This window comes from Bufo gargarizans, chromosome 7 (assembly GCF_014858855.1).
Source record: "Bufo gargarizans isolate SCDJY-AF-19 chromosome 7, ASM1485885v1, whole genome shotgun sequence".
In the NCBI taxonomy this organism is placed as follows: Eukaryota; Metazoa; Chordata; class Amphibia; order Anura; family Bufonidae; genus Bufo; species Bufo gargarizans.
In genome coordinates, this window is record NC_058086.1 from 43,953,102 (window position 1) to 43,966,049 (window position 12,948).

At 45.2% G+C, this 12,948-nt stretch overlaps 1 protein-coding gene across 3 annotated transcripts in view; it reads right to left on the reverse strand.

Annotated features, from left to right (window-relative positions):
• Positions 1-12,948, reverse strand: part of PDE4B (phosphodiesterase 4B) — a 272,125-nt gene that overhangs the window by 18,031 nt on the left and 241,146 nt on the right. For all 3 annotated transcript variants that reach the window (XM_044301445.1, XM_044301446.1, XM_044301447.1), the window contains one exon: positions 2,533-2,645. In XM_044301445.1, the coding sequence (XP_044157380.1) occupies positions 2,533-2,645 (113 nt within the window). The remainder of the gene's footprint in view (positions 1-2,532; positions 2,646-12,948) is intronic.

Here is a 12,948-nt window from a genome sequence, read left to right on the forward strand (position 1 = left end):
GCTACTAATCTGCCGTGGAATTTGCCATTTGAACATGTGCTGTACAACCCTGGGCTGATGATCAGGTGAGGACCAGACTGCGTCTCTCCAGCCATTAGGAAACTACATCTCCCATCATGTCCTGCCAGTTACAGGACAGGCTAGAGAGCTTCATTAATTTGCAGTCCATAGTAATCAATCGTCTGCTTTGGGAACATCACCCAGAAATCGGTCCAGTGCTCAGTCCATCATGATGCCCATTGGCTATAATGGGTGAATGCAGCACATTTCTCACTTGGACAAATTCATTTTAACAATTTTTGTGGGTGATTAGTAATTAACTGTAATGAAGCATGATGCTGCTAAATATCACCCCTTAGTATAAAGCACCATCTTCTGCAGGACTTTTCCCTGCAACTGAATGGTGGACTGTAGATCTACATGAATATTTATGCAGAAAAAGGTCTAAATTCCTAACAGAGCGATGTGACTGGGTGTATCATAGTCAATTATGTGCCACATGGTGTTATAGGTAAGACTGGCATAAGTTTACTAAACATTCTCAAGACCGCCGTTCATCTTCCCGGAGCAAACAACCGATTTCACAAAACCAGATCTGCAGCTTTGTATCCAAGATCTTCACGTAGCAAGAGACATGATCGCCCGGCGCTGACACAATAACCCATGCAGGTCCCTTGTAGCGTCAGTGATCCCGATTGTCTGACTTCTGCACTTTTCAATTGGTGCTGACTGGTATTTGTTACAGATATTTCTGTGCCTGAAAATCCCTACATGTGAATGGGGTTGTTTCTGCAGCGTGTGCATGGATTTCTGCAAACTCCATTCAGATAAACAAAACAGCTGTAGAAATATCTGCAGCAAATCCGCCACTTGTAAATATACTCCATACATGAATTTGGGGCTGTATTAGTCATAGTAAGATAATGCTGTAGGTTTACCAAAACCAATGATCGCACATATAGTAATATTAACAAGTGGCAAACTTCAGCCCTGCTAACTATTTAGCACCCAGCACTAATACATTCAACAAATCAGACTCTGCCACATCTGCAAAACAGCTGCTACACTCTGAGATCTGAAAATCCAGCTCTGCTACATGCAGAAACCGATCACGCATTCAGTGTTGTGTGTAGCCTGCGCACCTCAACAAACCCGCTCTGATCATCTAAGACTTGGTCGTACTTTTTGTGTAATCCCCAACAGAAGGGGTCGGGGGCAGGCAGTGCAGTGTGCCGAAATCTCCATAATACCGGAATAATCTGTGATTATTAGAAATAGTGAGCGCACATTTACCAGCGTCACTGTGCAAAGCAAGAGCTTTGTGAAAGATCTCTGGTGAAAACAAATGATCACATATGAGAGACGACAAATGCACAAATAGCTCTCACTCCATCCAGAGATACATTATACATCATTTACCAGCAGTCATCAGGTCTAAGTCTATATATACAGTATAAAAGTACATATATGTGTGTGCAAACAAATGACCCATAGATAACAAAAACATATGAGCCCTTAACTTTCTAACGTTCTAGGACAGCGTGCTAGACAACAGCGAAACCATTGACAAACCATTCCGAATGTACAAAATACATCTGGGAGATTGACTGGTTTTGATAGAGTAACCAAGGCAAAAACATGACAAACGCTAGGGTAATAATCATATAAAACTAGAACATTATAGCAGAGCTGAACTTCTTGACTTTGCAGGAGTGATATCACTAACAATTGCTGCAAAGCACAAGCTCAGCTCTGCTGCTCTGAACATCATAGCTCTGCTGTATTCACTAATGTTTAGGTTCAGATTTTTAATTACTGCAGCTTCCGCTGTGTTGCATTGGATATTAAGGATCTCTAACTTTCTGGAGCTGGACTACAATTCCCAGTTGGTGAAGAGATCAGTTTATCATGTTTCCATCTCCCGGTGACTGATACTGAAACTTTGCCTCAGTAATCTCTATAGCTATATATTGCCCAGCAGGGCATACTGGTACCAGTAGTCCCTATAACCAGGCAAAACTAGTATCTCATGTAGCTAGTGGTCTCCAACCTATGGCTTTCCAGATGTGGTAGTTGGAGAAGCACATGCTCGGGACCATACTGGAATATCACTAATGTTCTTCCACGTGCTTAGGGCTCGTTCACATGAATGTGTGAAGCCTGTGCCTGTGCTGTGGACCGCAAATGCGGTCCGCAATGCACAGGCACTGTCCGTGGGGCAGGCGTCTGGGGATCGCTATGCTTCCGTTCCACAAAAAGATAGAGCAAGTTCTATCTTTTTGCAGTGTGGAAGCACGGAACGGAACCCCAGAAAGCACTCCGTGGTGTTCCGTTCTTCCTTTCCACATCTCCAGATTTGCGGACCCAATCAAATGAATGGGCCACGGAACAGTGCTCATGTATCGCGGATCCGCAAATGCGGTCCGCAATACGGCACTGGGCATCACGCGTTCGTTCAGGATCCTTGGGCAGTATATCTGGAACTTACACAGTACACACACATAGGACATTGGGTCACTGGTGGACGCTCACCTTATTAGATGCCATCTCGCTGACCGACCTGTACGTCTGAATGGTCTCCAGCTGATCCAAGCACCAGTCCAACTCTTCCAACGTGTCCATGGCAAGTTTCTGATAGGAATCCTCTGCAAACAAACACATCGACACATATTCAGGCTCCATGCTCTGCATGGTGGCTTCAGGTCCACCGCCGCAGCTGAGACACACTGTACTGTATGCTGAGCAATGCTCCTTCATCATGGGCAGCAGCCTGTCCTGTCCTCTACTGTTCTGCACTAGTCTGAGCTCCTCACAAGCTTCGCCTGTTTTCTATCAAGCCCTGCTCTGATGTCAGATGAGAAGAAACTTCCTGCATGGGGTGGGAGGATCATCAGCCAGCACGCTGGCTGCATACGTCTCCAGCCCTGCCATTCCTCAGAAGCTCCCCTGCACTTCTCATAAGTATTAATCACCACTCTTATACAGTTGGGCAACACAAAGCTTTCCAAAGTTACAGCGCATTAGAAATCCTGTGGCTCTAATCAACGTATAAAGCATCATATATCACCCTGCAGTGGGTTACATACATAACCGCCTGATAGTGGGGGATGATTGTGGCTTCACATGACTGGGGGTCATTGATAGGGAAAGTGTGGAAGCCTCCAATTCTGTAGAAAGGAGCAATGTGGGTAAAGACACTTGCTTCAATGAATTTCAAGCTTTTAACATCGGGTCATTATTAAAAGGGTATTCGGGTAGATACAAGTTATAGATGTGGACAGGGTTAGGGTGGGTTCACACTAGCGTTAGGGAGTCTGTTATGGCTTTCCGTTATAACATGGTTATAACGGAATCCATAAGACGGAAGGACAGATCCGTTCTTCTGCCCATAGACTTGTATTGTATTATGACGGAATGCAAAATGGAAGCCTTTAAAAGGCATTCCGTTTGCTCTCCGTCGGAATAAAAGTCTATAGGAATCAAAACGGATCCGTCTGGGTCCCGTTATGCAAGACGGAAAACAAAGCACTGCAGCCTCTTCTATGCCCTTCGATGTCACATTCATCTGTCACATTGCTTTTGTGCTTCTAAGTCCCATTCAAGTTCACTGCACTGATCTTGGAGTGCTATGAAGAGGCTGCAACACTTGTGAGCACCAAAGCCTATTCAAGAGCTAACAGGGGTGCCAGGAGTCCGACCCCCACCGATCTGATACCGATGACCCATCCTGACGATAGGTCACTAATATCTAACTTCTGGAAATCTCTTTAAAATGATAAAGTCTGCCTTCAGCCACTGCTAGAGGAAGTTCAATGTGGACACAGTATGCTTATAATCAATATTGAAGGCTCATGCACACGACCGTAGCCTGTTTTGCTGTCTGCAAATTTCAGATCCACAAAACAGAGATACTGGCTGTGTGCGTTCCGCATTTTGTGTAACGGAACATTTGGCCCATATTAAAAGAATCTGCATCTTTTGTGGGCTACACTGAAGTGAATGGGTCCATATCCAACCCGCAAAAAATGCAGATCGGCATGAGGACAAAAAATAAGTTTGTGTGCATGAGCCCTAAAGGGAAGTTATTTTCAGGGCTAGTTCCCTTTAGTTCTGTTACTGTTAATTCTTTGCCGTGCGGTTTGCGGCAGCAGCACTTCCCTGCAGTGCTGGAGGAGTATTACTCAGTGCACATCTGTAAAGCTCATCTCCATCGGCAGCATTTATTAGGTCCATGTGCACCTGTTGTGCATTTATTTACATGCGTCAGCTTCTCCGTTTGAAATGTGTCTTGCAGAAGTCTCCTGTAACTCAACGTCAGGCTTTAAAACCAGATTAAAACGCAAATGTCGGAAAATGGGGAAATGTCATTCTCAATTCCTACTTCATTTCGTAGTGAGTCTCATAGTGCTAAATGCAAAGCTGAAATCTGTGGGCGCAACTTTCCGATATATATTCACCTCAGTTCTGCATTTGTGCAACTATTGGGAGGATGGGGCGAAGGGGACATGACTGTAACACAGGCCCTTCTGCATTTGTCCATGTATAATATAGTTTCATGTGCTTTTGAGTTTCAGATACAGGCCCAGTTGGAATTGCATTTTTGCCATGCTTCCCATGTGGAAACTATGCAGAAACAGCATCCGGCAGCCTATTGCGGATCAGCCCCATTGAATCGGACTAAAATGGCTGGAGAAATCTTTGCTGGAAAAATCTACAGTGCAACCCCCCAGGATAAATCGTCATATTGCAGATTGTGCAATTTATGTATTTTTTTTTCCCAGTGTGCGAACATCAGCTAACCAGTGACCTCCGGGATCTGTACCCCAAATCCCAAACTGTACATCCCATCCGAAATACTAGCTCTCCAAAAGAAGTGGGGCGCCACTTGATTCAGATAAGAACAGGGCCACGTGACTTTCACCTTTAATGAACACTGTGCTCCTACGGTCTCCTGTCTTCAGTGTTAGATAAGCCTGCATGTGTTTTCGGAGAGGTGTCTGCCAGCGGCCTTTCTCCTGTGAGAACAAAGGATTGGACATACTGAAAGCCAACGTGCCCAATCCTTCTTTCCCCAGACATCTGCAGTTGGTGGAGAATTTGCACACCTCCATACACTTTAGATGATTGGGCAGGGTTCGGATGGTTTGGCTGACTTTCTTCTATGAGCTCCAAAAGTTGTCAAATTGTACAGTTGTCACCTACTTTTCCACCAACTCTCATGTTGTTGCCGCAGGACACCTGTCAGGGGGTAGGATACATTTGTGCATTTGGTCCTCAGTTATGGTCTATGGGGACCAGGGGGTCAGCCAGGTGCAGGCCGGGCCTGCCTTCTACAAAGCCGTGGATGACGTCCGGATAGCAGGTAGGGCCCGGCTGACCATGGGGTGAAGTGTCGAGATTTGGATCAGACTCCCCCATCTGTGCTTGAAAACTGTAGTGTATCAATAAAATAGTGGCATAAAAGTTCTGCCTTGAAGCACGTTGTCTGTGGTCATTAATTGGGGAATATGGGAGAAGTAGGTTCATGCCTATTGTTTCTACAGACCTCTGATGCCAGGGTGGTAACTGTAAAGCACACTGTGTTTCTTGATTGCAGAGTAACCCTGGTTAAACTCTGGCTTGAACATGCATGGTACATTGCTTCCATTAATCCCTACCGCTGGTAAATGTGTGACGGGGACTTTCACATAAAATGGATGTATGAGCCGCCCGCTGTCTGCACAGTTTGTTCTCTGCTTCTACCTCCCTGTATCTCTATATATCTTTTAGTTTCTTACTTTGTACCAATGGTTCTTCGCTCCTATGGTTTTTAAATCAATATCTGCCCCCTCTGCTGGTGATTTACAGCAACCCCGTCATTTGGAGGTAATAGGCACTGTGACTGGCTGTTATGGTGACTGATGTGGGGCTCTATTATAGTGCACTGTGGCTGGCTCCTCTATGTGGTACTATTATGGTGCACTGTGGCTGGCTCTTCTATGTGGTACTATTATGGTGCACTGTGGCTGGCTCTTCTATGTGGTACTATTATGGTGCACTGTGGCTGGCTCTTCTATGTGGTACTATTATGGTGCACTGTGTCTGGCTCTTCTATGTGGTACTATTATAGTGTACTGTGGCTGGCTCTTCTATGTGGTACTATTATAGTGTACTGTGGCTGGCTCTTCTATGGGGCATCATTATAGTGCACTGTGGCTGGCTCTTCTATGTGGTACTATTATAGTGCACTGTGGCTGGGTCTTCTATGGGGCACCATAATTGACATTAATTAGCTGAACAATAGTTTACTGGAAACAATTGCTATGGTCCACATAATGTGGCACACACCCTTGTTCTTTTTTTCATCTCTCTAAAAGTTCGGAGTACTCTTACTTTTGCCAGAGTAGCACATTTGTGTTGTTGCCACCTGTCTGCTGATGACATAAGTCAGAGGCCTGTGACACAGGAAAGTGTGGACACTACGGGTGGACTGTGAAGGGCATGACAGCTGAGAGTGCCTACAGGACAATGTCCTCCTTTGGAACAGAGGTGGAGGAGACAAGCTGTGGAGTGTTTCTTCATGTACAAATCCAGCTGCCCCTGGTGGCCTTAGTGGTGCCCCGCTGCATACATACATGTGCCTGTTGTAATATAGGGTAACGCTGAGCAGATTCATTAGACAGAGGTGTACTGCAACCACCACATGCCATAGTAATGGAGGCGTCTTAAGTGGCAGAGCAGCAGAGGGGTCCTACAGGCACCAGGACTTGAGTCCCCGCCACAGCTACACCCCCCATATACAGCATCCGCACGCCTTCCTTCGCCGTGCTGATTTCACTTTTGCAGCATTCAGACGTTCACTCAACTGTTTATTTCCTCGCAAGTTTAATAAGTTGTGACTCAGGGTGGATGATGCATGGAGTTAGCCAGACCTGCCAAGGATCGCAGCTTCAATCGTGTAAAACGAAATTCGACATCATGACATATCACAACTTTATCGTCAAACATCCGCCTGATGGGGTCACAGGAGCGGATGAATAAGCTCATTGCGTATTTGATCATTAGTCCGGATGTGTTGCTGATGTGGAATGTATTAAACTTGGGCAAATAAAAAGTTGGCACCCGCGGGATCTTAGCTGTGTGTGTGTTTCGAAGCCACTTCCTGGACGTGAGCAAATGTTTATTATTTCATTCATGCCCTCGCCCTCTCACTGGACATTAAAAGCCATTTTGTGGGTTCCTCCATTATGTAATACATCTACGTAAAATTTATTTAATGCTCCACCAACAGCTCTGAGAGGCCCCCGAGGGATAGATAAATATAATAAGTACACAGGGCGGGGCCCCAAATATATAGTATGTAAGGTTTTGTTCTCTGTTCTCAGCCATTTCAGGCTGGATGGAGGTTGACTGACAGGAAGTCCAGGAAAATGTCTGCCTCCATAAGCAATGCTACATCTTATATATCTCCAGTTTTTAGAAACTCCCTGCTTCTTGGCACTGTTGTCCTGGAACACCTTGGGAGGAAACTACCATTGGCTGTACCCATTTTTCTGGTGTGCAAAACCTGCAAATTTTTGTGCCAACTTTTTGTGATTTCCCGTTGCTCTTGCCACATTTCTGTTAATGTCTGAGTGGCTTAACAGAAGGGACAGCCCAACAGGTTTAGGGCTCGTTCACATGACCGTTGGTGTCCCGTGCCCATGCTGTGAACCGCAAATTGCGGACTGCAATGCACGGGCACCTTCCATGGGACAGGCACATGGGGATCGCAGACCTATTCACTTGAATGGGTCTGCGATCCCTCCGTTCCGCAAAAAGATAGAGCATGTTCTATCTTATTGCGGTGCAGAGGCATGGAACGGAACCCCAGAAAGCACTCCGTAGTGCTTCCGTAGTGTTCTGTTCCGTGCTTCCATTCCGCATCTCTGGATTTGGGGACCCGATGAAATGAATGGGTCAGCATCCGTGATGCGGAATGACAACAGAATGTTGCCCGTATATTGCGGATCCGCAAATGCGGTCCGCAATACAGGAACGGGACACCAACGGTCATGTGAACAAGCCCTTACTCTAATTTTTGGTTTAAATAGATCTCATAGCTGGAGTAGATTTGCTTTTCCTGGGGACAAAATTTCAAAAGATACGCCAAATTTATTAAGAGCCCAGCGAGCGCCGGTGCCTTCTCAAACAGCTGATAGTCTTAATCAATTTCTTCCTTGTGTCTGTTTTTGTAGAATCGCCTACCGCCTCGTCTGTGCAGTTTTGACTTTCACGTAGTAGAGGAAGGGGATAGCGCTTGAGCAAGCAGCAGTGTGTGGATTATACTGTGTAGATGCTATTGCAGGCTGTATAAGGGCACATTCACACAGCGCACCCAAATCATGGTTTAAGGTTGCAGGACCTTAAACCATGATCTTGTGAGATTTGAAAGCACTTGTGTAAGTTCACGTGGCGCAGATTTCTTGCAGATATTTCTGAAACTGTTGCAGTCTTCTGAATTGTGCTTGCCATAAAAAAAGAAAAACTGCACATGAATGGAAGTGATATGGTGCCAGCTTCTGCCATAATTTCAAAAAAAGTGGCATAAAAAGTCACACTTTTTTGCACAAAATGCACTTGTGAAAAGATTTGCAACTTTTGCATGCAAGAAAACTGGAGTCCTGGTTTTGATAAATCCCCCTCCCCATAATATGTCGGGAAGTTGCAGAACTCCTCATTTTTTAAGCTTCATTTACCTAAAACTGTAAACCCCTCTGCTTCTCATGTGATGTCGGTGTTGAACATGCTAAACCTCACGCAGCGATCGAGCCTGTCTCCCACTCAGTATTGCTCTAGTTGTATTTGCTCTTTCAGTCAGGATGGAGTATATGGATCGGGGGATTTCACAATGATCTCAGCAGTACAGAGGGTAAAGTGCCAGCGGTTAAAGGTGATAACGTTATCAGCAACGGTGACGCTGATCGCCGATCACATGACCCGCTGATTACCCCAGAATCCTCATCACTGAGCAGCGGCTGGTCACAAACATGCGGATATACAGGTGAAACTCGAAAAATTTGAATATAGTGCAAAAGTTCATTGATTTCAGTAATGCAACTTAAAAGGTGAAACTAACATATGAGACTCATTACAGGCAAAGTGAGATATTTCAAGCCTTTATTTGTTATAATTTGGATGATTATGGCTTACAGCTTATAAAAAAAAAACAATCTCAGAAAATTTACATGAAATCAATAAAAAATAAAGGATGTTAAATAGAAAAATGTAGGACCTCTGAAAAGTATAATCATGCATATGTCCTCAGTGCTTGGTTTGGGCCCCTCAATGCGGCGTGGCATGGATGCTATCAGCCTATGGCACTGCTGAGGTGTGATGGAAGACCAGGACGCTTCAATAGCAGCCTTCAGCTCTTCTGCATTGTTCGCTCTCATGTTTCTCATCTTTCTCTTGGCAATGCCCCATAGATTCTCTATGAGGTTCAGGTCAGACGAGTTTGCTGGCCAATCAAGCACTAGCCAATCCCATAGTCATTGAACCAGGTTTTGGTACTTTTGGCAGTGTGGGCAGGTGCCAAGTCCTGCTGGAAAATGAAGTTACCATCTCCATTAGGCCTCTTTCACGCAAACGTGTGCGCCCCGTGGCTGTAGAAAAGTCTCAGAAAACCTCTTTGAGGTAAAGACAGGTACAGGAAACGCAAGTCTTAATAAATTTCCTCCTTGTGTCTGTTTTTGTAGAATCACTTCTATGGGGTCACCTATCGTGACCTACCACCTAGTCTGTGCAGTTTTGACTTTCACGTAGTAGAGGAAGGGTATAGCGCTTGAGCACAAACACCCACCGCAGGGCAGCCACAGCGGATCGCGGACCCATTTACTTCAATGGGTCCGCGATCCAGCTGTTCCGCAAAAAGATAGGACATGTTCAATCTTTTTGCAGAATGGAAGTACGGGACGAAACCCCACGGAAGCACTGCGTAGTGCGTACGTAGGGTTCTGTTCCGTGCTTCCGTTCCGCACCTCCGGATTTGCAGACCCATTGAAGGTGAATGGGTCCGCATCCGTGATGCGGAATGCATACAGAACGGTGCCCTTGTATTGCGGATCCGCAAATATGGTCCGCAATACGACCACGGGGCGCACACGTTCGCGTGCAATAAGCCTAACACTCACCTGCGGAAGGAAGCATTAAGTGCTCCAAAATCTCCTGGTAGACGGCTGAGTTGACTCTGGACTTAATGAAGCACAGCAGGTGACATGGCTCCCCAAATCAACACAGACTGTGGAAACTTCACACTGGACTTCAAGCATCTTGCATGGTGTGCCTCTCCATTCTTCCTCCAGAATCTAGGTCCTTGGTTTCCAAATGAGATTCAAAAGTTGCTGTCATCAGAAGCACTGAGCAACAGACCAGTTCTTTTTTTCTTTAGCCCAGGTAAGACGCCTCTGATGTTTTTTGTTGTTCAGGAGAGGCTTGACAAGAGGAATACAACATACAAGCCCATGTCTAGGATCCGTCTGTGTGTGGTGACTCTTGAAGCACTAACTCCAGCTTCAGTCCACTCCTTGTGAAAGTCCCCAACAATTTTGAATGGCCTTTTCCTGACAATCCTCTCCCGGCTGCGGTCATCCCTGCTGCTTGTGCACCTTTGTCTTCCACACTTGTCCCTTCCACATAACTTTCTATTAATGTGCTTTGATACAGCACTTTGGGAACATCCAACTTCTTTTGCAATTACCTTTTGAGGCTTTCCCTCCTTATAGAGGTGTCAATGATGGTTTTCTGCACAACTGTCTGGTCAGCAGTCTGTCCCATGATTGTGATTCCTACTGAACCAGACTGAGAGACAATTTAAAGGCTCAGGAACCCTTTGCTCGGGGGGTATGGATTACTTAGCTGACTAGAGGGTGACACTTTGAGCCTTGAATATTTAACCTTTTCACAATATTCAAAAGATTGTGACTTTGGGTTTTTCATAAACTGTAAGCCATAATCATTAAAATTATAACAAATAAAAGCTTGAAATACCTGGCTTTGCATGTAATGAGTCTATCTCATATATTAGTTTCACCTTTAAAGTTGCATTACTGAACTAAATGAACTTTTGCACGATATTCAAATTTTTCGAGTTTCACCTGTATGCGGGAACTTACTGAGTTTTTTTTACTTCTAGTAACTAGCCACAAGCTCTGTGGTCAGGACTGGGAGGCAGAGACGTGTGATATCCTGTAATAAGTTTTAAATAAATGTTTTCTTATCTCTGGTGTAAAGGTCTCTGATTCACAAGAGAAATAACCGTCCTACCTGCACGTCACTTCACGTACAAGTGAAGCAGCACAACTTATAAGAAAAGTTACATCATTGTTACTGGAGCATCAGGTGCCTCAGGAGTTAGCTTCAACTTTTTAAAATTTATATATAAAATGAATTTACACGGAAAGTCGAGGCACTATGTATATGTCGTGTGACACAGAGAGAGGTTTAGTCTGGAAAAACAGGTATTTTCCTCCCAGCATGTGCTACTGGGCTGATTTACAGCCAGGGGAGGTCAAATACTGGACCAGATTTTAAATGCCGGTCCGGGTTTTGGCAGCACCTGGCTGTCCTTAAATAGGCAGCTGGGCTCAGAAGCCAGTTCTCTGTGTTGGAATCTGGAAGCCTTGTGTCTGGACAAAGGCTTGCTACCTGTTTGGCGTAAAAACAGGTTGGTGCTACTATCAGCAAAGACTCTTTGAGGCAGAATTGCTGCATGGTGTGAATTACCACCAACACCGCAAGGTGACTTTTTGTTTGACTATGACTGTTTGTTTTGTCACTTCCCTAAAGTGTGAATAAAACACTGAACGGTTTGATCCCAAAAACTTGTTGTTGCCTCTATACTGCGTCCGCTAATCCTGTCTACCAGAGCAAGTCCCCATAGTCGGTATACATTTTCTTCAGCCGTCTGCTGTGCTCCTCCGTACAGAGTATCGCCCAGAATACTATTTTACCATGGCAGTCTAAAAACAAGGCATATGTTACTGTATGGCTGTGCGGTGGCAGAAGTTAGAGGAACCCATCGGAAACATTGTAAAAAGAGCCTTACAATTGCTGCAGATTTGTGGAGAATATTGTAACTCAAACTGCGAAATAGAAGATTAAAATACTTACATTTACATTTCCTTGTTTTATATTTTATGACAGCCATTCTATTTGAAGGAAGTGTAATTGTATTTCTGATCTGAATCACAGACATATAGTGGCCAATATGGGGGAACTGCCCAAACACCAAACACTGTAGCGTGTTTATCATTGGGCGAGCAGTCCCACCGCATGTGAACCACTAAAATACCGTGGCAAGTATGGGGGAGCTGCTCAAACCCCAAACACTGTGGCGTGTTTCTCATTGGGGGAGCAGTCCCACCGCATGTGGACCGCAGCAAACGACCATCCCGAGCAATTATGCGTACAGAGGAGGACGCCCGCGCGGTCCACATGCACCACAACAGCATCCTACACAGACCGGAGCATTGTGTGGATGACAATACAATTATACAAATCACTGAAGAAAGTGCACCAAACGGATATACCACTGACTATACTAGCTGGTCATACAAGCAGATGTTAAAAGCTGAGACTTTTGCCAATATATTCCTGTCAGGAAGATATCGGAGCTTGTATGACCAGCTAGTATAGTCAGTGGTATATCCGTTTGGTGCACTTTCTTCAGTGATTTGTATAATTGTATTGTCATCCACACAATGCTCCGGTCTGTGTAGGATGCTGTTGTGGTGCATGTGGACCGCGCGGGCGTCCTCCTCTGTACGCATAATTGCTCGGGATGGTCGTTTGCTGCGGTCCACATGCGGTGGGACTGCTCCCCCAATGAGAAACACGCCACAGTGTTTGGGGTTTGAGCAGCTCCCCCATACTTGCCACGGTATTTTAGTGGTTCACATGCGGTGAGACTGCTCGCCCAATGATAAACAC